Below are 23,896 nucleotides of genomic sequence, written 5' to 3'. Positions count from 1 at the left end.
CTCCCAGACCGGGGCACGAACCCATGTCCCCTGCATTGGCAGGCGGACTCTCAACCACTGCGCCACCAGGGAAGCCCAAAGTATTAGTTTTTATTCCTACCAACAGAGGTTAGTGCCTCTTCCACACCCCTGCAGCTACTTCACACTATTAAAAAAAAAAAAAAAATTTTGCCAGTTTGATTAACAGAGTGGTGCCTGATTTTTTAACTTGCACTGCTTTGATTACTAAAGAAATTGAACACTTTTCATGTGTTTATTATTTGTATTATTTTTGCAAATTACCTTTTTATGTCTTTTGCCCAATTTTCCCTTTCAGGCACTCACTTTTCTTACTGACTTGCAGAAGTTCTTCACAAGTTCAGTAATATTGCTTTGTCACATGTCACAAACATTTTCCAACTTACCATTTCAATTTTAACTTTATTTATGGCAATTTTTGTTTTCTTTTTCTCACGTAATCCACCAATTCAACCTTTCTTTTTATAGTTTCTCCCTTTGGTGCCATTACTAGAAAAATATTCCCAAGTTAACATTATATAAATGTTTCCCATATTTTATCCTGTCATCTTTACAGTTTTATTTTTTACACTGAAGTGCTTAATCCATTTGGAATTTATTCAGGTATATGACAAAGTCTGGATTGTACTTATTTTGTTCCAGATGGTTAGCCAGCTGTCCCAACACCATTTTACTGAATTAATTTATCTTTTCTCCACTGATTCAGAAGGCTGCCTTTTTCATATACTTCCTCTCCACTCATGCACCTGGCTCCAGGATCTCAAACTTGGCATATCCACAACTGAAATTCGTGATCCTCCCTTTCTCTCCAGTGATCCCCAGCTCTGGGAATGGCTACTTTGCTTATTACTCAATTTTCGTGTTGAGAACTTGGTTATTCTTCACCCCTGCCCTCTCCATCACCACCGCCCACCCCCCCACACACATTTAAAATCACTAAATTTTATGCCCAACTCTATGGCCATGGTCGTAGTCCAAACGCCATCTTACCTTTCCTGGACTGCACCAGCCTGCTCACTGGGCCCCGAATCCACCCTTGGCCCCTCCAGTGGGTTACGCATAAATAAGGTCCCGCCTCTTCCCTACTTTCAACCACCTAAGGCTTTCACTGCTCTTCGAACAAAGCCTGCGTTCTTTACGTGATGTGGAAGGCCTGTATGATCTAGCCCCTGCTTACCTCCACCTCATGCCACACCTCTACACAGTTTCCAGACACACTGGCCATCTTTTCATTCCTTGAAGGCTCCCAGCTGCTCTTCCACTCAGAGCCTTCACAGGCGGAGTTCCTTCCACGTTCCACGCTCATCTCCTCCCTGCCGCGTCCGATTCCTCTTCCCCACACACATGCCTGCCTAACCCCCATTTATCTTCAGAGCCCAGCTTAAATGTCATCCCCTCAAAGTAGCCTTGACCATGTCAGTTTCCCCTGAAAAAAATGCCCTCATTGCACCTGGTACTTCTCCAGGGTGGCACTTCTCACAAGTGTTGCTATTATAAGTATTACAAGATCTCCCTCAGGTGGCAGTGCTAGTAGCCAGGGCTGTCCCCAACTTGCTCACAGCCCCTCTCAAAGAGCTGAATGCATGTGTGCCCATACAGTCAGACTCATACAGTCCTAAGTCAAAGGCATTATCTTTCAGTCTGCATTCTAATTATTACAAGTATACTCTCCCTCCCAAGGTCTCTAGCCATGGCTAAAAAGAGCATTCTTTGATAGGAAATTGCAGTTTCCACCTAGAGAGCCCAGCACTATTTCTGATCCTACCTCTTAAAAGCATTCACAAATTTCAATTTTTTGCTCAGAAAGTACTCTCAGACCCACAGATCCTGGACTGCCACGTGGGCTGCCTGCTAAACGTGTCCTGACATTCATTCATTCTTTCCTTCATTCATCCAGCAGTTATTTATTGCCCACCAACAGTGCCCAGCTGAGCCTCATAACTGAAACTGTACCTTTATTATTCTCCCCCATATGATTATGTCTCCCAAACCAACTCTAGCTGCCAATTATTCATTTGCTTTTCCCATGACATAAGTGCTGCGTCACCATGCAGGGTCTATAAAAGTCCAGTCAAAAGCAAACAAACATTAGAGTTCAGTCCTCTGTGCTGCTTCATCACAATCAGGTAAATGGACAGTTTCTTTAAGACCCCTTTGTAACAGTCTGAACTATCAATACCACCAACACCCCCATCCTGCAGCCTGTTTCCCCAGCCTGAACCCGAGGGTGAGTTAGAGACAAGAGAAGAAATTCAGATCCAGCCTCAACCCACCCCCAACGCCCACACACAAGGAGCTGCCACCTCAACTTTCCTTTATAACCCTTCGTTCCGGTCCACCTGACAAAAGCTGCTTTCCAAAAGCATCATATTGCAATCTTGCGTTGCGACTAGGAGAAGCTTGAGAACCACAAGACATGAAGCATAAAACTGCAGAAAAAGGACTTCCCTGGTGGCACAGTGGTTAAGAATCCCTGCCAACGCAGGGGACACAGGTTCAAGCCCTGGTCCCAGAAGATCCTACATACCGTGGAGCAACTAAGCCCGTGTGCCGCAACTACCGAGCCTGCACTCTAGAGCCCGTGAGCCACAGTTACTGAGCCCGCATGCCACAACTACTGAGGCCCGCGTGCCTAGAGCCCATGTTCCGCAACAAGAGAAGCCACCGCAATGAGAAGCCCATGCACCGCAATGAAGAGTAGCCCCTGCTCGCTGCAACTAGAGAAAGCCCACATGCAGCAACGAAGACCCAACACAGCCAAAAGTAAATAAATAAATTTTTTAATGCAGAAAATTTTGGCAACAACCTAAGCCACACTTCCCAAAGAGAGCAGCTCCTGTGCTGCAGCTACAAGACCCCCAATCTATTTCTTACCAAGCCCAGCTTCCTGCTCTGGAGTCCCAGCTCTCTGAGACCAGCTCTCTTATAATAAAGTCCATATGTGATAAACCCACTGCTAACATCATACTCAACAGTGAAAAGCTGAAAGCATTTCCCCTAAGATCAGGAACAAGGCAAGGATAACCATTCTTACCACTTTTATTCAACAAAGCATTGGAAGTCCTAGCCATAGCAATCAGAGAAGAAAAAGAAATAAAAGAAATCCAAATTGGAAAGGAAGAAGTAAAACTGTCACTGTCTGCAGATGACATGATACTATACATGGAAAATCCTAAAGATGCCACCAGAAAACTACTAGAGTTCACCAGTGAATTCGGTAAAGTTGCAGGATACAAAATTAATATACCGCATCACCACTTCTGCTCCATAGCAAGGTTTTTCAGTCTGGAGGGATGGAACCCCAAAGGCATTTCTGATTAAAAATGGGCTAGAGATTTTCTATTACTAATCACAAAGCCAGTTTTAATCTTCTATATATTATTTAACTAAAGAACTAAGTGATCAGTTGAATATCTATGCATTTAAAAAATGAAATTATTTACAACCTGAAAAATAAACAAATAAATAAATTTTAAATGATTTTATTTTTCAGTTCAATAGCAAAATACAATCATTCTGAAAAATTATACCACATTGTAACTATACATGCTGAAAAGGGTGACATGAAGCACATGTGGCAAGTGACTCACTTTGCTTGCTGCCTTTGAAAGGAATCACTACTTTGCATCCCTTTCCTCTTTAATAAATAGCCAAGATCACACATTGGTGTTTATTAAAATAACCAATAGATTTGGCTCTTTGACATGTGCTAACCCAATGGCAACAAGGACTCTGAAAACTAAAGACTCCCCAAGCCATGTTCATGACTCAGACCAGGAGGGAAAAGTGCATTTCACTTTATATTAATCAAGTATAGTTGACTGGAAATCAGCTTGTTTTTCTCACTTTCATTTACAAATTCCACTTTATTACTTGGCTCTTTCAATAACAGCTCCTAAAAAAGAGACCTTTTCTCCTCAAGTACTTGTACACTTCAGCCTGGAGTTTTAACACATCTCTGCTGGGAGGCAGCCTCCTCAGCATGGGGGTGACTTCAACTCACAAAGCCCAGGAAACGGACATCAATGATGAGACTCCATAGTTCGTGCTGCTCTCAGCCTCCAAGATCAGCGTCATAAAACAGCTTGTAAAATTACCTTGGAGATTACATTTTAACTTGCCAGTTAAAGTTCTGGCAACTTCAGACAATGCTCTAAAGGAGTCATCCTGACATAACATAACACACACTCCACTTTAAGTCTCAGCTCCCAAGGAACTGCAGGGTAGCTGTTGGGCCAGAAAATAGCAGGGGACTAGCGTCAGACAGCCTGGATTTGATTCCTGCCTCCACTTTTTATGACTGGTGCAGCTGTGGACAAGTCACTCAACCTTCCTGTGCCTCGGTTTCCTCAACAGCCAAATGGGTGCTGTTACTTTATACCAGATTCCATCCTCTATTCTTACTTTAATCTCACCTCTAATGGCCACAGCTGGGGATCTCTATGCTAATGAGGGATACAGCTACATATTTCTTATGTTCATTCTGTCTTAGTTTCCTTCCACTTCATGTGCATACCTGTAGACTCAGAATTAATAATAGGACGGAAATATGAGCGAGCAGAGTGCAAAACAGAGTTTTACTGACGAATCTTAGTCAGCTTTTATGGCATCAAATGTGATACCAGTCACACAGAATTGCATGGTATAGAATACTTGATAATAGAGGAAAATATGTGCAATATATTAAACAGGGAAAAGACAGGTTGGAAAATTATGTATGTGTGTGTACACAAATATACATACATATATAATACAGGTAATCATATATAAGATTCAAAATTATGCATAAAAATATTGGAAAGATACACACAAAAATGGTAACTGTGGTTAGCAGTACATTATAAGATTAAGGACTTAATCTTCCTTCTCTATGCTTTTCTGAACCTTACCAAAATTATTTTTTTAAATACTTTTCTGATATTTTTATTTTTAAAATTTTTTTGTTATAAATTTATTATTTATTTATTTATTTATTTATTCATGGCTGTGTTGGGTCTTCGTTGCTACACGCGGGCTTTCTCTAGTTGACGTGAACATGGGCTACTCTTCGTTGCGGTGTGCGGGCTTCTCACTGCGGTGGCTTCTCTTGTGGAGCACGGGCTCTAGGCATGCGGGCTTCAGTAGTTGTAGCACGTGGGCTTCAGTAGTTGTGGCTCGCGGGCTCTAGAGCGCAGGCTCAGTAGTTGCGGCGCACAGACTTAGTTGCTCTGTGGCATGTGGGATCTTCCTGGACCACAGCTCGAACCTGTGTCCCCTGCATTGGCAGGCGGATTCTTAACCACTGCACCACCAGGGAAGTCCCTCAAATTTCTATAATTAACTAATAAATTTAAAAATCAGAAAAATGGTTTTCTTCACAAACATTTTTTCCCCCAGAAAACAATGTTCCTAGTGAACTTGTATTACATACAAAATCTGTAAAAGTGATAATGGTCATAGCTAATAATTATTTGGCATTTATTATGTGCCAGACATAGTAAGTATATTGCATAAATTAGCACCTTTAGTCCTCACACTCTCTAGGTTCCAACCCCCATTTTACAGGTGAAAAAAACTTAAGTTATTCATGTGAAGTTGCACAGCTGGCAAGTGGTGGAGCCCAAGGTCTGAACCCAGGGATCTGACTCCAGAACTCCCTCCTGTGCAGCCACGAGGCTGCCTGCCTCCACCCACACTGCTTCCCAAAACCTAACATTTGTTTTTAATTTTTACATCTTTCATGCTCTTCAGACTCTTACCCTTTGGGGCGGAGGATGGAAACAGACAATGTGTGCCCTTCTCACCTGAGGTGACAATCAAGCACTTACTACATGGAGGGTATCTCTGCTTTAAACGGAGGAGTCGGGCTTCCCTGGTAGCACAGTGGTTAAGAATCTGCCTGCCAATGCAGGGGACATGGGTTCGAGCCCTGGTCCAGGAAGATCCCACATGCTGCGGAGCAACTAAGCCCGTGCGCCACAGCTACTGAGCCTGCGCTCTAGAGCCCGCGAGCCACAACTACTGAGCGCACATGCCACAACTACTGAAGCCCATGCACCTAGAGCCCGTGCTCCGAATCAAGAGAAGCCACTGCAATGAGAAGCCTGCACACCGCAAGGAAGAGTAGCCCGCGCTCACCACAACTAGAGAAAGCCCACATGCAGCAACAAAGACCCAACTCAGCCATAAATAAATAAATAAATAAATTTATTTTTAAAAAAATAAATAAAGAGGGGTCAGGGGACCACGCAGAACTAAACAGGGACTAGCACTGACCACTAGGAGACCCCCTTATCAGCTCTCACAGCACCTTGAACCTCTCCTTCCTGAATTTCCTCTCCTCCTTGTACTTTAACTTGCTTGTTGTTTGATTGCTTCCAACATGCCAGGCACCATTCTGAGCACTTTACATGTATTACTTTTCTTCTCGTGGTGATTGTCCCCATTTCAAACATAAGGAAACTGAGGCCTAGAGAAGTTAAGAAATGTGCCCAGGGTCTCAGAGCTAGTTAGTGAGGAAGCTGGGGTTTGCCTCTGGCTCTCGGGTCATCACTCTCGAATGAGTCAATCAATCAATCAATCAAGGTACACCCTCCATTTTCTAAAAACCCTTCTCTCTCTTATTAGGATTGTTTATTTTTATTTCTCTAGATACTAAATATTTCCGACAAATTCTATTTCTAATATTTTAAAATTTTATTGCTATTGTGAATGGATTTTTTAAATTGTATTTTCTAATTGCTTATTTGGGATACTCAAGAAAACTGTAGATGTCTGCATGCTTGCAACCTTTGCAGATTTACTGGACACTCCCATTAGCTGTTATAACTTTAGTTGATTCTCCATTATTTTAGCTACTTAATCTCTTAATTTCAGTAAATAACAATTCTGACTCCTCCTTTCCGACATGAAGATATCATTTTTTCATGTTGCCCAACTACGCTGTCAGGCTCTCCCACCTCCATGTTTCCTGTATGATAAAGTATACATCTCTGAGTGTGATAATTATTACCCTTTATAATATGGCCCCAACTACCTTTTGATCTTCATTTCAACCATGATCCCAAAATGCCCCTCACCCAGGACTCCTTTTCTCGTGATGTGCCTGGGAGACGCTTCCTTATTTTCTGCATGGGGACAACTGTTTACTTTCTTGAGCCAACACAGCTGCTGCCACCTCTCCTACAGCCCTGCACGGTTCTCCTGCCTCTTTGCCCCTGGGAGCACAGACCTCTATCACGGGCCCTACCGCAGCCCGACTCGTGCACTTGTGCGTGGTAACCACTTCTTCAAAGGAGGGTCAGATGGTAAAAACTGTAGGCTATCCAGGCCACATTTGATCTCTGTTGGATTTTTTCCTTACATTTTAATAATGTAAAAATGATTCTTAGCTCACAGGCCATTTAAAAAAGCAAAACAATAACAACAATAGGCCACCAGCTATGGGCTGTAATTTGCCTGCTCCTGGCTTATAGGTTCATCCCTCCCACTCGACTATAGGCACTTGAGAGCGGGAACAAGCTCTAACTCATCTTTGTAATCAATCTCCCAGCTCCTGGCACATAGAAGGTGTCAAATCACTGAAGTCAGTTGAACTGAAACAGCAATAACTAATTTATCCTAATGAGTCAAATACATCCCTGGACAATTTCCCCAAATCTTGAAATAATTCAATAAAAAGTCATTTTGCATTTTGAGTCTCTTAGGCAGCCGGACATTAAAAGTAAGCTATAGGGCTTCCCTGGTGGCGCAGGTGTTGAGAGTCTGCCTGCTAATGCAGGGGACACGGGTTCGTGCCCCAGCTTGGGAAGATCCCACATGCCGCGGAGCGGCTGGGCCCGTGAGCCATGGCCGCTGAGCCTGCGCGTCCGGAGCCTGTGCTCCGCAACGGGAGAGGCCACAACAGTGAGAGGCCCGCGTACTGCAAAAAAAAAAATAATAATAAAAGTAAGCTATAACCCTGGGTGAAGGGAGAAATAGCTGCTTTCTGCCTCATTTAGTAAGAAAAACTATGATGTTCAGCCCCAGAGCCTCTCCCTCCCCAAATGCAGAAAAAGTGCTTCTCCTGTGATAGAGTTTAAAGCTAGACTGCTCCCTGGGCCCCCATACAGAATATAACTCTAGAAAAATCCAGCTTTGCAAGTAACCCACTCAGTTTCTCATCCTAGAAAATCACCTGGACTTGGAATGCTGTTGTGAATACTTGCCACTGGTAGCCTAGCTATCAGTGATTCATTTGTCTCCCATCTCACCATCACTGGGGTGGAAGCATTTTTCTGAGTCTTTAAATACCAGAGAGACACTGGCGTTATCGTTATCATTGCTATCACCCCGCCCCCAGGTTCTCCCAACCAGAAATGCTCTAGAAGGGAGACGATCACCCCACTCTAGTTAAGGAACGAACACTGCTGTCAGAGATGAGCTGTCATCACTTCAGCATCTCCACTCCTGGCTTTCTGGGGCTCCCAACAGCGTGAGCTGGGAAGGAAGCCAGGAGCAGATAGAGTCACTGCTAGGAGGAAATGGCCCTCTGTGCACCTGCTCTGTGCGAGGCCGAGAGTCCAACACTAAGTTTCCAAAGGAACGAGGCAAACTCGAGGCAAATTCCATTCATACCTACATCAGGCAGGCCCACTTGGGCCCAGGGAGGCAAAGCACCAGGAGGTCCAGACAGCGTCAACCTCCAAGCCAGGCAGGGCTCCTAAGTGTCTACTTAGAGCAGGAGCCCAGCAGCATCAAACCCCCCACATGACAAAGCGGGCCAAGAGCTGGATGCCCTGTGGGGCTCTCCCCCTGCAGGCCAGGTTCAGGGGAGGACTCCAGGTCCAGTAAGTGGAGCAAAGAGCATGAAGGAGCCTATCAGAGTGGGTCACCCTGCACGGGGTGGGGCGGGGGGTGGTTACACCCAGCACAGCCCCCACTTCCTTGGCACCAGGTAGGTTTCAACAAAACAAATCCCAAACCCCACTTCCCGGAGGAGGTGAAGTACCTAGTGTGCTCCAGAATAGATAATGAGGGTGCTGAGAGAGGGTCAGTGAAAACCCACTGTCCCCAGACAAAATCAGCAGCCCCAAAGGACTAGGTCCTATGACCTTGGCTCCGTATACGTTAGTTGTTCCCAGGAGAGGTCATCATCCCACACACTGAAGCTCCTGAATTCACATGATCTGCTTGTGATCTGTCAGAGCTGAGACGCAAACTCTGTCCAGTACAAAGTCACATCAGCCCAGCCACCTCCAGCCGACCAGGTGAGCAAGGGCATGTCACTCGCCTCAGCATCCTCACCCACCCACGAACAGATGCCGCTCTGTGCTTCTCTTTGAGAGGCTTCCCAACACAGCTAAACCCACTGGGTGCAGTAAATACAAAATCAGAAGAGTTAAGACATGCTAATAAGAGGAGGACTCGGATTACAAAGGGAAATGAAAGAGGTGAGAAAATGTCAAATGTTGCACGTGTACTCGGGTTGGGTCAGCATCTCTCTTAGCTTGATGTTGACAGTACCCAGTTGAATCTTCTGAGCAGATGTGTTTATAAACAGCCTTTTACCCTGACCCGTTTATAAATAGAAGAGCTTCCTTGCTCAAAATCCCCCCTGGTTCACAACACATTCAGAAACGCCAGCATCACTTACAGCCAGTTAGTAATGCTACACCACGTTCCACGTCCTCTTTGCACGAGGCCACGCCACACTAGAAACAGTCATGCTCTAGTGATTAAAAAAAGAGACATGTGCTCCTGAAAATTAGGGGACTTGGTTAAATGGTGTGACTGCAACCTACATGTGGAAGCAAAGAAACGAACAAAAATAAAACTTTAAGTCAGTAAACTAACAGTGCTTTACTAATCATGCAAAAAGTAAGGATAGAAAATATAGAATAGAAGACATGGTACGTTACCCAGAAGCCCTGCTAAAGACCGCATGTCCTTCTCCATCAGCATGTAAATCTCTTCCTCTGAGAAGCGGCCAATGCCGTGGCCGTGCATCTCGCGTTTCACGATTCCTTTCGTTATGTGGCACACGACCCACCTCAGCAGGTTACTGAAGGGACCGCCACCACTAAGAGAGAGCATCTTCCGGGTCTCATTGAGATTGTCCACCCACTGGCAATAAGCTAAGGTCCTGCAATTGCGTGGAAACAAGTTACTACTGTGCGTTAGATACATAGCAGGTCCACAGAGTCAATTTCCAGTGAGGGGTTGGGAATTTAGCACACTCTGGAGGACTGAATCATTGCAGCTTTTCCAAAGAGCAGTCTGCACGGCAGATATTACAACAGACTCTAGTCCATGCCGGGACTTAGGGCCCGAGGGAGAAACAGTGACAAACGCGGAGAGCTTGCCATGCTACCATCCCACCAAACTGCAGCTGCCCGCAGATCCCCCAGCCCCCAAGGCCATGCTTCTGCTTTCTCTCAGCCAGCCCCAGAGAAAACAAGTAGAAACCCACTTTAAAAGGCTTTTAGACGAGACAGTGAGTACCTACGTGGCGGGGTGGGGGGCATTGGGAAGGAGGCGGCAAGGACTGGGGTGCTGGCTTTTCTTTCTTGATCAAAGTAATGGTTACAAAGGTCTGCGCTCTGTGGGTTTTTTTTTTTTAACTTTTATGGAAATATAGTTGATTTACAATGTTGTGTTAGTTTCAGGTATACAGCAAAGTGATTCAGTTTTATAAATATATATATATATACTTATATACATGTATTCTTTTTTTACATTCTCTTCCATTATAGGTTATTACAAGATATTGAATTTAGTTCCCTGTGCTATACAGTAGGTCCTTGTTGGTTATCTATTTTATATACAGTAGTGTGTGTATCTTAATCCCAAACTTCTAATTTATCCCTCCTCTCCTTTGATAATCATAAGTTTATTTTCTATGTCTGTGAGTCTATTTCTGTTTTGTAAATAAGTTCATTTGTATCATTTTTTTTAGATTTCACGTATAAGCGATATCATATGATACTTATCTTTCTCTATCTGGCTTAGTTCACTTGGTGTGATAATCTCTAGGTCCTTCCATGTTACTGCAAATGGCATTATTCTTTTTTATGCTCTGTGTTAATTAATTAAGCTGCACATTTTTGTCTTGTACACTTTGAGTATGCATTTTATATTTCCTGATATGAAAGAATTTTTTAAAAAGAAATATTTTTGCCTTTTTGACAGGATCAGGGAATAGGTATAGCTGTCTATGTTTACTATAAACCATATAAATTACAAATAGTACATAAATGATTCATTCTCCAGAAAGGCAGCTCTCTGCTTCGGTTTGTTCTCCAGGACCCTAGGGTGAGCATGAACACCAAAGGAACTTGGTTGGATCAGTCTTCCCATCTGGGTGGTGCTCATGGCAGACACCCACCTGTCCAGGGGCTCCTGCGTGGTATGTGTGGACAGCTAAGCAGCTATTCACTGCTCATGTGCTATGCTGGTTGCAATACCCAGGCCTTTGCTGAGTTTGTTCTCTGAACCTGGGCAATCGTAGGAATGTTTTTATGGTTCATAGTGTTGGTAGATAGAAATTAAAAGGTTTTCCTACTAAAGGCTAAGAAAAACGTAGCTGTAGGTGTACAGGTGGAAGATATTTTAGCTTTTCCTCACAGTGAGCAATAAAAGCTGTACTGGAGTCATCCCTACTCCCACTGTCGGTTGATACAGCAGTAATGGTCACTTGGAAAACATCAGAGGAATGAAAATATTTTTTACAGAGAGAACGCAAGGGTTGATAGCCAACTGTAGCTACCTTCCACCTCAAGAAAAAGAAACAAAAGCGGAAAATAAGGCCCTGAAATTTTGATCATTTTATATAGTTCTATTCTTTTCAGTGCTCTTTCCTGAGTATGAAAATAAGAAAAAAATAAGATTTCTCTCATTTTTTTAAGCCTTCCTGATTTTTACTGAAAAGTCCCACAACCAATTTCAACATACTCTGTATTATAACTACAACTCTTCTTTACTAGCTTTTTAAAAGATGCTTACAAATCTTGTTAGAAATATTTGTGTACCTCTTTTTGTAAGGATCTCAAAATAAAGTATTGAGGAGGAAAGAAATTTTGACTGACAAGAGGAAAAAGTACATTGCAATGGTGACTAATTAATATGCAGTAAGTCAATAACACTTTTGATATAAAAGATTTCATTTATTCTAATAGATTCTTTATAAACATGCAAACAAAACGCTTTTCTATTTGCTCTTCTTTTTATACCTGCAGTCATGAGGGTGTCAACTTGCAAATTTCTTCAGAATAATCAGCACTTTGATTCTAACTGTACTAGATCTAAATTCACAATAAAAGGCCTATACCATCCTTGATTATTTTGGAAGTCAGTGATCTGAGAATAAAACTAAATTATCCTAAGTTAAGTATGACCAGGTAATGATAGCCTCCAGGAAGCATCTAAAGCATAAAAATGAGGAATACGGTGGCTCTAAACGGACAGGTTGATGTGAAAAAGAATACATTCCTTGTAGACAAATTGCACGGGCTTTATCACAAGCACAGCTGATCTTGAAGAATGAGCAGAAGTTCACCAGCATGAAGCAGAAGCAGAAGGCATGTGCATGAAGAGCCCTGGCTGCTCTATGAACTGCAAGAACTTCAGGACGGGCGGCTGGGGTCCGGGATGCCTGAGGGAGCTTGTAAGAGTTGAAGCTAGAAGGGTGGGCAAGGATTGGCTCAGGAGGGGTCTGATGCAAAGGGTGCTAAGATTTATTCAGAAAGCAAAGTTTAACCACCAAAAGGTTTTAAGCAGACGAGAAACAATCAGATGCGTGGCAAGGTGAGGAAAGGACCGGAAGTGGAGAAACCACAGAGGAAGTCATCTCCCAGGCTGATGGTCGGAGTGGATGGTAACCAGTACCAGCATACACGAGGTGGGACAGATTTAGGTGACGACAGATGAATTAACCTGTTGCATTGGAAGGTTCCACGGAACCTCCAAGGGAGGATGTCCCGAAGGTTGCGAATTCACAAGATAGGTTTAGACTCAAGAGAAAGAATTTAGGGGCAGGGGCATGCATGACGGGGGCAGTTTCAAGGCTGCGAGAGGAGCTGAGGTCGCCTAAGAAAGTTTCTAGGGTAAAGGAGTGGTTTGGGAGAAACCTAGTTCAAGGGTAAGTGAGAAGACTAGACGGCCAGGCTGGAAGGGCCAGCTTGGAGAGAAGTAGGGACACCACTCTCTGTGAGATGGAGATGTGAGGGGCTGCAGAGGGGATCCAGGTTCCCCCCTGATGAACTTGGTCTCCTCTGAGAGCAGGAAATGAGGGCGCAGGCAGAAGACAAGGATGGAGCACTGGGAAGAGAGTCTGAGAAGACGAACGGGTTAGAGGAGCAGGTGGAGAGGGAAGGGGCAGCTGCTGTCCGGGCCTCACAGCCGAGCAGGGAAGAGAAACACCTCCCGGCCCCGATGCAATGGAGTAAGGTCGGATGCAGGGCACAGAAGAAACACCGGGTTGATTCAGAATTTTGCAGCTAAAAGTAACCTCAGAAACCGTCTGGCCTTCTTCCCTTCTCTTTCCCACCCTGCTCTCTATTTCTTTCCTCTCTTTCACTCCTTGTGCCCCAAACTACAGACCAGTATCAGGGAAGAGAAGCAAATGAGGGCCAGGCAGGCTCTTCCAGGGTCAAGCCCCATAAAGTGTGTATAAACGACAATGTCAGGTCAATTTCTACAGGTCAAAGACATCGCTCATGCATGCTTCCATATCATAACAACCACTAATCCATGTCCTCCCACACCCAAGCTTCCTGAAAACTCTCCACGTGGTGGGTCTTCCATCCCCACCCCTCCACCGAAACCACTCTCGTCCAAGTCAACAATCCCTTCTTATTGCAAAGTTCAAATACATTTTCTTTCCATCTTTATCTTTCTTGAACTCTCAGCAGCAGCCAACACTATCATCCTCTTAGAATTCTCCCTCAGCTTACGTCTCTACTGTTTTTCGTCTCACCTTTTCCATGTTGCCAAGATTTTTCTCTTTATTCCTTCCAGCTTCTTACACGTCACTCATAGGGTGATCTAATTTTCACACTCATGATTTCAAAGTGAGGACTGCCCATGAGACCTCTGCCCTGAGGTCCACGGATCCAGGTGAAGGAGCCTCGGGAGCTCAAACCGACATTTCCAAAGTGGGATCCATCCTCTTCCTTCCCTCCAATTCTGCTACTCTTCACCCAAACCAGAAAGAACCCCAGGAGTTCCTGTTCACCGCTCCCCACGCCCCACTCCTGAGAGCCAGTCACCCTGTGGCTTTGCCCTTTTCTCCAACTCAGTTAACACTGCAGTGCAGGCTGCATCACTGCTCAACCCTGAGGACCAGTGGCCTCCTTGCAGGTCTCCTGACAGCCCCTCAAGGCCCTCCTTGAATCCATTTCCCCCAAGGCAGCCACAAAAAGCCTCCTAAAACACAAATCGAATGGCACCTCATTGCCTCGCAGTCATTCATTAAATCCCCATAGCTGCTTAGCTTGGCACGCCAGCCTCCCATCCCTCCCACAGCCGGACCCCAACACTTGCATTGCCTCCCGTGCATCCACCACACAGAATAACACATGCCCCCCCCAGACACCCCTTTCTTGCCTCTAAACTTTGGCAGATTGCTGCCCCCTCTGCCTGGACATCCTCATCTTCCCCTCCCACCTGGCCCCTTCGCCTGCCACCCTGGCTGGCCCTAGATTCTGCTGTGGCACCGTCTCCTCAGGAAGCTTTCCCCTCATCGCTCCGGCAGGTGCTGGCTGCCTGGCCTCAGTTCTTCAAACGCTCCCCCGGCGCTGGCCACTATGCAAGCTGGGTGCCTCCCTCCCCTGGGAGCCATCTGAGGACAGGGACAGCATCTCGTCACCTTGCTTCCCGGCCCCCATCCAGCACAGTATCACCTACTGGTAGTCATCCATTCACTAAGTTTGCTGAAAGAATGAATTACCGATTGAATGAGAAGCCTTCACTTCTGAGCCAGCCTCTGCTAAGTAGTGTTTCTAAGGGCTGACAGTCTTTACACAGGGAAATGGAGAGAGAGATGCCTATGGAGAATGAAGAGGACGGGGCGGCCGCCGTTCTCCTCCGGGATCTGCCTCTCCACTCTCCGCTGGGAAGAGGCCCACTGCACAAGGCATCATGAATTACTAACTGGACAGGACGGGGAAGGCCAATTCGGAAACTAGACCAGGCGGAGCAATGAAAACAATTTCTCATTCTGAGAGCCTCTCTCAGGAAGTTGATACTCATTTTCGTTATCGCAACTGGTGTATCTGGTCTCTCCTACAAAAGGAGGTCAAAGGGTTTTTTTCTTTTTTCCATATTGATTATCTTAGAACAGAAGAGTAAACCCTGCTCAAACTTTTTTAAAGCAGATGAGGAAGGCAGGAAAGAAAAGCAGACCTCTGATGTTTTAATGACGATATCCCTCATTATAACCTAACATGAGGCCTGGCCCATAGCAGAAATGACTATTAGTACACATGTGAGAAACTGCAAACCATGGCAAACTACTGTCTGACGAATGAGTCTTAGCATACGGCCTTCCCAAGCATGAGAACGCCTTTTTCTGGGTCATGCAACATCCTTGCCATCTTTCACTTGTACTCTAAATGCTCAAGGGTGTGAAAGCATATAATATGCTTCTGTAATTTCACCACGTTTCACAGGCATTAGATTAGCCTCTCCAAACAGGGGTCCTCACTACATCTAAAAGTAAGGGTGGAGGGGGACAAAAAAAGAAAGGAGAAGGGACCGCATCAATCGAGCTGTAATCAGGGAGAGTGTCTCCTGGCTTTTAGAGAAGGAGATCTTGGGTAAGTCATTTTATTAAAGCATCCCATCTCTCCCATTCACCAAAAGCCAAAAGCAAAATTTAAAAATTATGGCCAACCTAAAAATGAATTTGAATCCTCTATTCTAACCCCTATATTTTTATGGGTAAAACTGTTAGGGCTATAGATAGTTTGACAACGGGTGCCCTGCACACGTCCCTATGGGGTTGGAAGGCGCTCAAGACACTCAGTAGTGTCCACAAGGGGGCAGTATGTCACACAGAAGCAGCTATAGCTTCTGTTACCAAAACTCAAATTTCATTCCAGTAATCAGACTTCGCTGTACACCGGCTTCCCTGCATTAGATCTAACTTGAGCATCCAGTGGAACAAAGTATCATCTTCAATAATAGCTGTATAATTCAAGTATATGGATTTCAAGTTTAGGAAAAACCACTTTATAGCTGAGTGTGCTTATTTGAACAGACCTAACTCAGAGCTTCAGAATTATGTGATGTTATATAATGACAGCCTTCCAATGTCTTTGCTTTTCAGAAAATCACATGTGAAGTGGAGTATTTTTAAAGTTTCAGACCAAAATAAACATATCTGAAAGCTCCAGATAATTGAATCAACTGAGTCAAACGATTCCACCTCTTCCACTTCTGTAAGTACAAACACAACCTTAGAGCATGTTGATGGTCAGAATTTAACAAGCTCTCATGGAAAGCTCATAGTTGTAATATTTTCCTACATATTGTGGTCAGTTCCCTATGCTGGCCCCCGGTTTCCGCAGGTACACATTTTCTTACCATGGGTTGCACGGGCAGTGTGGGGCTGGGAGGGTGTGTGTGTGTGTGTGTGTGTGTGTGTGTGTGTGTGTGTGTGTGTGTGTGTGTGTGTGTGTGTGTGTGTGTGTGTGTGTGTGTGTGTGTGTGTGTGTGTGTGTGTGTGTGTGTGTGTGTGTGTGTGTGTGTGTGTGTGTGTCTTTTCTCCCCTGGGATTTAGAGCTCTCAGGAAAGCCTGTTCAGGATCTCCCCAAAGCAAGAAGTTGGCTAAAGGTTTGGAAAGTTTATGAAACAGAGAAAGTTTGTTTTTCCTTCCGCTACTAGAGACTAAAAGAAATTGGAGGAATTAGGATTTTTTTTTGTAAGTTCGCTGGATATTTATATCTCAGCCAAGACCTGACCTCCCACCTTCACTATCTGTTCCTCAAATTAACCCTTGAGACACAAATGAGAAACAGTAGCTAACCCAAAAAAAGTATTTTTTTTTTAATTAAAAAAAGAGAAGGGGCTTCCCTGGTGGCGCAGTGGTTGAGAGTCCGCCTGCCGATGCAGGGGACGCCAGTTCGTGCCCCGGTCAGGGAGGATCCCGCGTGCCGCGGAGCGGCTGGGCCCGTGAGCCATGGCCGCTGAGCCTGCGCGTCCGGAGCCTGTGCTCCGCGACGGGAGAGGCCACAGCAGTGAGAGGCCCGCGTACCGCAAAAAAAAAAAAAAAAGAGAGAGAAAAGAATCTACAAATCACCTAAGCAACTTCCCAAGCACTTGGGGGTTTGTAGTCTGTCAAATTAAGATTCTTCCCCACCAGGGTACCACCTCCCAACTCTCCCTCCCACCCCTCCCCACCACACCCCATCTCGTTAGCAGGGACCCTCTCATTAGGAAGAGAACAGAAGGGAAGAGCAGGAGATGAACTTCTACCAGAGAGTAAACATATATAAAACGTCACTAATACCCAGAGCAAGAAGCAGTGATGGGTGGTACTTGGGAACCTAGCTGGATCAAAGTCTTTCTAACTTGAATATAAATTTTATGAACCACTACAGAAAACAAAGAGTGTAGAAAAATACCAACTTAAATGGAAGGTTTTCGGCTTTTCAGGCAGCTGACAAAGTGCTAGCTCTCCACATTAACGGGCCCATCCATTAAACGATGTAGCACTCTGACGGGGGCCTCAGCAACGGAAGACACCGAGGGCTTGCGTGCCTGTGCTGGTTCTTCATTTCCCTGATCGCTGCAAAGCGGGGACTGGAACCTGGCAAGCAGGTGAGACGACCGTGTCCCTCAAAGGTTTTTCCCTGAGACTAAGCATGACACCTGCACTCATGCATTTTGGTCCACACTGCAACCCCTGCACTCTTTGAGAGGGGAGGGCCAGCAGCTCTCCACAGGTATTATAAGGAACAGACCCGAGTTCATTCTGGGCACACGGAGTCTGTGATCACTCCCAGGCTGATCTGCACCCCTGACTCCACTCTCTGTCTGGTTCCCTCCTTCCTCCCACCCTCTGCAGTGAGAAGGGGAAGAAAGTGGTGCTTCAGGTCAGCCCTGGAATAAAGTGAGCAAGAACTGAAAGTGGAAAAAGAAAAAGAACAACAGACGGTCACAAAATCCAAAAGACAAGTTTTCCATTTAGAAAGAGAGCTGAATGGATGAAATAGGAATGTGATGGCAAAAAACCTTCTACAATCAACCCCACAGTGAGTGCATCCCTTGGTGGAAGAGGTAAAAGCTACTCGGTGAGCAATAACCCAGGAGTAACAATTAATGCCAAAAAAAGTGGGCTCGGCAATTTTTTATTAAATCTTTGGAACAAGATAAAGTGCAGAAATCAGGGAGAAAATGTCTCCTATCTATTGGAGTGTATAGAAAGATGCTAAAACTCCAGAAGACGGATGAAAGAAAAAGAAGAAACCCACGTATCAGTGAGCTTGTAAAGCAAGAAGAACCAAGTCTGCTTAACTCAGGCGATGTCACAGCCAGCACGCCAGGTGCAGCACAGGGGTACCTACCTCATCCACACAGTGTGTGGTATGCTTCGTACTCAGAGAATAAGGGCTGGGAGTCAGCCAATCAAGGCAAGGTACAGGATAGGAGTCAGCCAATCAGCAAAGTACAGGCCAGCAGTCAGCCAATCAGGGCCAAGTTGCTCAGAAAATAGTAGTATGCTTTACTTCTGGATCATAGAGAAGCTCTTGTCATCCAAGGAAAACTGACGATACTCTGCCAAAGCTTGCTTAATTTATGTCACCTGAGACTTCTGTCCTGCCTTAGTCTTCTGTTCCCTCCTCTGGGTATCTGATGTACTATCACTTTAATTCAGCAGTTTGTACTGGTAAAAAGCCGAGTCTACTGAAATATCTCCCTCACCTCAGTGACTTAGATCAGGGGTCAGCCAACTATATAGCCCACGGGCTAAGAAGTTTTCATATTTGTAAATGGTTGAGGAAAAAAAAATCAAAAGAATAGTATTTCATATTAAATGAAATTCAAATTTCAGTGCTTTTGTTGTTTTATTGAAACACAGTCACACTTACTCATGTGTGTACAATCTGAGGCTGCTTTTGCACTAAAACTGCAGAGTTAAGTAGTTGCCACAGACACATATGGCTCGAAAAGCCTAAAATATGCACTAGCTGGGCCTCCACAAAAATGTCAACCCTGCTCTAGATACCTAGAAACTTAACAGTCGTAACTTTGACCCCTAAGTCAGTCAGAATGTAGAACACTTTGGAAAAGGCGGAGGGGGGGGAGTGTCTGAAAAGTGAAACAACTTAGCTTACTCCAAGTGATAGGGACAGGCCCTGGACACCCACCCAGGCGCCCGCGGGGACTCACCAATAGAAATGCTCCTCCACCATCTTAGTCACTGCCCTGGAGATGGCTCTTTCATGAGGACCAAGGTTTTTGTTTAAATTCACTCCAAGTTTCTCTTCCAGAAAGTCAATTATGAATTCTGTCCCAGAAACTTTTTCATGATTATATTCAATCCAAGGCATTTTCCCTTGAGCAGAGAGCTTTCCACCAAAATAGTTCTAAGCAAAGTAAATTTTAAAAAGAGAAAAGCAATGTTTTATTTAAACTTCACTGTATGATTAACAGAAACAAATATTCCAACGGCATATTTCATAGTGACTGCACTATTCAAGTGAATGAACTCAGCATATAAACTCTTGAGGGAATAAGTAGTTACTCTTAAAAAAAAAGATTTGTCTCGGGCTTCCCTGGTGGCGCAGTGGTTGAGAGTCCGCCTGCCGATGCAGGGGACACGGGTTCGTGCCCCGGTCCGGGGAGATCCCACATGCCGCGGAGCGGCTGGGCCCGTGAGCCATGGCCACTGAGCCTGTGCGTCCGGAGCCTGTGTGTCCAGAGCCTGTGCTCCGCAACGGGAGAGGCCACAACAGTGAGAGGCCTGCGTACCATAAAAAAAAAAAAAAAAAAAAAAAAAAAAAAAAGATTTGTCTCACATGAAAATAGTACTTTACTCCCATAGATTTTATCATGGGTTCTGGCTTACTGTTTAAAAAAAAAAAAAAAAAAGAGCAGGGAGGAAGGGAGGTGTTGAAATGATCCTGATCCTGGTAAGAGTCAGTCTGGTTATAATATATGAACAACCCAAAAATGCAAAAAGTAAACATAAACCATGAGGAGGCTTGTACTGACCAGGCTACTGATCAAAAACCTCACTTGAAACCCAGTAGCTTACACTTGCAAATGCTTAATACCACTACACTGCAAACAAGTGGTCCCAGAAATTATAAGTTAGGTGTACCAAAGTGTGTCCAACAGACTTAACTCCAGTGCCTGTGAAAATGCAGATTCCTGGGCCCCCACCCAGATTACTGGGTCAGAATCCAGGGAAAAGTGCCCAGAAATCTGTGTTTTTGACAAGCTCCCTTTGATTCACACCCACACTAGAAGCTTACAGTGTCTCAGAGGGGATTCTGATCCCAGAATGGGGTTGGGTGGGGAGGTGGAGGTGGAGTCACACACTTCATAGACACTGAGAATGACAGAGCAACATCTTCTCACTATATTAAAAGATCTTAACCACGCTGATGGAGGGGATTCTGTGGTAATGACTGCATTTACTCAGTCCCTTTTCTCAGTAAATTTGGATTGTGTAGAACCCAAAGTTGAGTTTTAAATCTGAATCCATTTTTGGGTGGCCTACACAGACTAAATTAATCAGATTATTACAAACTCTTCCTCATACTTCATACAAGTCGATAGTTCAGATACTGTGGGCTAGTAGCAAGTGTTGGTTCCTGTGGAGGAAACTGAACTCTCAAATATTGCTGGTGGGAAAGTAAAACGGCACAACCACTTTGAAACCATGTGACAGTTTCTTAAAACGTGAAGTACACACCTGCCACTCAATCCATCCATTTCACTCCTAGGTATTTACCCAAGAGAAAAGAAAGCATATGTCCATGCAAAGACTTGTACACAAATGTTCATAGAAGCTTTATTTGCAATTGTCAAAAACAGGGGAAAAAAATCAAATGCTCATCAAGAGGTAAATGAATAAACAAATTCTGGTATAACCTTACCATGGAATACTACTCAGCAATAAAAAGGAATGAACTATTGATACACACACAATGAATTTGGTAGAGAACAATGGGGACTTTAACTGTTCTCTGACTCTTGGTGTCTTGATTTCTTATCTCATTGATTATTCTAAAGAAATTCATTCTAGGCCTAAACCTGGAAAAGGGAGTTTTGGGGGCTGCTGCTAGCCATATTGTTTTTGTGCAATTTGGAAAATGGAGCCTCCTCTGGGTGGATACAGTCCATGCCAGGATTCACAGCTTGGCAAGAGGTGGGTCCAGATTTTGCCCCCACTCCTTGGCCAGGCACTGTTGTGCAGTGAACAACCTACACAACTATACATGGCAGCCCTAGACATTACTCCTGATGTTGAGAAATGTCAAGTTTTAAAAGTTGCTAGTACATCTGGCATTTTTATAATTTGTACACTAAAGATGTGAATTTACCATATAACATAGTATCTGCTTCAGATTGCTCTTGATACCACCCATATCCTCCTTCCACATCCCCTTCTAGACTCGTCGTTCACAGATGGATTCTATCCTGCACACTGACATCAGAGGGAACTGTCTGTAGTGCAAATGAGATGCAGGACCTCTGCTGCTCAAAATTACCCAACGGCTTTAATGGGTCTAGTCTAACCCCCTTCACAAAGTGGTCTAGGCCCATACCATCTAATCGCCATCCACCTGCCCAGCCTCCCTGCTGCCAGTGCCTCTGATTTCCTGAATTCCAACTGCCCACCCCTAACCAAGTCAAAGTCCTGCCATCTCTCTGACTTTGTACACTCCCGTACCTTGTACAGGAACCCTTTTGCCCGTCCTCTGAAAGTCCTATCCATCCTAAAAACTTCAGTTGGAATTTCACCTTGCTGGTGAACCATTTCCTCAAGGCACAACCATTATCTGCCTTTCCTCCATGCTTCCACTGTGCAGTGTATATTCCCCTCCCCTTTCAGAATTGCTGTTTATACAATCTGCCCTTCCCTCTAGTCCATTCCTTCCCTGAGGACTTGGTACATTTTTATCTAGACCATTTTTTTAATTGGGGTAATAAAAATCAATGATGAACTCTTATGGGAATGAAAGTTCTAGTAGGTTTTCATCATCAAAATTTTTTTTTTGCTTACTGGATAAAAAAAGCAGGAGACAACATTTTAGAGATACTATGAGTATATCTAAAAATTAGATGAATTCAAAAAATATTTTTAAAAAGAAACATAAAAATGTCCAAAGTAATTGTCAAAACTATGTGTGAGAGCCAGGTGATCTTTTTCCATGCATTTCAATTTTTCTGAATGTGGTTATATTATTTTTAAAATAAATATATATAATTTTTAAATAATACTTGATTTTCCTTAACTTCCTTAAATATACTAAAGAACTCCTGGTCTATTTTTATCTAAGCAATTGGGGTCTGACTGGCCCACCTAGAGTAGTTTCTGAAAGTAATTTGAAGAAGAAAGATGAAGAGGTAAATCCTCTTTACCTCTTTTCCAAGCTGATGTTTCCCCCTGCAAGTCTGTCCTAGATGAGTTGAATGCATCTACACTTACACTACATTATTAGCACAGCAGTGAAAGCAATAGGCTTTGGGTTTAAAAATCTGGCTCCCTCATTTAGTCACTCTGTGACCTTGGACCTCCCTGGTCTCCCTTAATCCCCCCTGGGCTCATCTATATAATGGGGATAATAACAGTTGCTTGAATTAAATGAGAAAATGCACACCAAGTGTTTGACAGAGTGCCTTCATCAGAAGTATTAACATCACCATCACCATTTCAAAATGGACAACTTGAGGCCTTAAAAGAAAATCCCAGAGTCTTGGGAAACTGACATGCTACACTGGCCACAGCATCCCCAACTTTTCAGCTAAATTTATACCCATTACATTCACTGCACCTCTGGAACCATCTTGAAAGGTCTCCCACTGACTAAATTTGAGATACTTTGAGCAACTTTTGTGGATTATAACACGTTGAAAAAAATTCACGCAGGCTTCCCTGGTGGTGCAGTGGTTGAGAGTCCGCCTGCCGATGCAGGGGACACGGGTTTGTGCCCCGGTCCGGGAAGATCCCACACGCCGCGGAGCGGCTGGGCCCGTGAGCCATGGCCGCTGAGCCCGCGCGTCCGGAGCCTGTGCTCCGCAACGGGAGAGGCCACAACAGTGAGAGGCCCGCGTACCGAAAAAAAAAAAAAAAAATTCACGCAACCACTATTGTGAATAAGAAATACAGGCATTAGTCCCTGCCCCTGGTTCCCAGCACAGAGCTCCTAAAGCCCTTACACATTCCTAAGTGACAGGAGCACTAGGAGCACCGCTTGTTCTAAGGAGGTGAGTCTGAGGAGGCGCCTGGGTGAGCTGGTCACCAGAAAGACCAAGTCGCAAATAGAAGCTTAGCGCTTTCAAACCCCTCCCCCGTCCTCCAGAGAGGAGAGAGGGCTTGGACATGGAGCTATCACCTGATCGTCTCTACATGAGGAAGCCTCCACAAAATCCCCAAAGTATCGGGTTTGGAGAGCTACCAGGTTGGTGAACACCATCACACTGGGAAGGTGACACCCTCAACTCCACGGGGACAGAAGCTCCTACACTCAGGACCCTCCCAAACCTCACTCTTCATCTGGCTGCTCATCTGTATCTTTTATCATATCCTCTAATAAACTGATAAATGTAAGTAATTGTTTCCATGAGTTCTGTGAGCTGCTCTAGCAAATTAATCAGACCTAAGGAGGGGTCATTAGAACCTCTGATCTACAGTCGGTTGGTCAGAAGCACAGGTGACAATCTGGGCTTGCAGCTGGCATCTGGG

The 23,896-nt window shown here is 44.5% G+C and overlaps 1 protein-coding gene across 5 annotated transcripts in view; it reads right to left on the bottom strand.

Annotated features, from left to right (window-relative positions):
- Positions 1-23,896, bottom strand: part of FAXC (failed axon connections homolog, metaxin like GST domain containing) — a 71,693-nt gene that overhangs the window by 28,686 nt on the left and 19,111 nt on the right. For all 5 annotated transcript variants that reach the window (XM_082633859.1, XM_082633858.1, XM_082633857.1 and 2 more), the window contains 2 exons: positions 19,369-19,565; positions 9,897-10,120 (listed from right to left, as the gene is read on the bottom strand). In XM_082633859.1, the coding sequence (XP_082489985.1) occupies positions 9,897-10,120; positions 19,369-19,565 (421 nt within the window). The remainder of the gene's footprint in view (positions 1-9,896; positions 10,121-19,368; positions 19,566-23,896) is intronic.

Source organism: Mesoplodon mirus (genome assembly GCF_964341445.2).
Source record: "Mesoplodon mirus genome assembly, chromosome: 10".
In the NCBI taxonomy this organism is placed as follows: domain Eukaryota; kingdom Metazoa; phylum Chordata; class Mammalia; order Artiodactyla; family Ziphiidae; genus Mesoplodon; species Mesoplodon mirus.
Note: the sequence above shows the minus strand (reverse complement) of the source record. Positions and strands in the feature narration are given on the sequence as shown.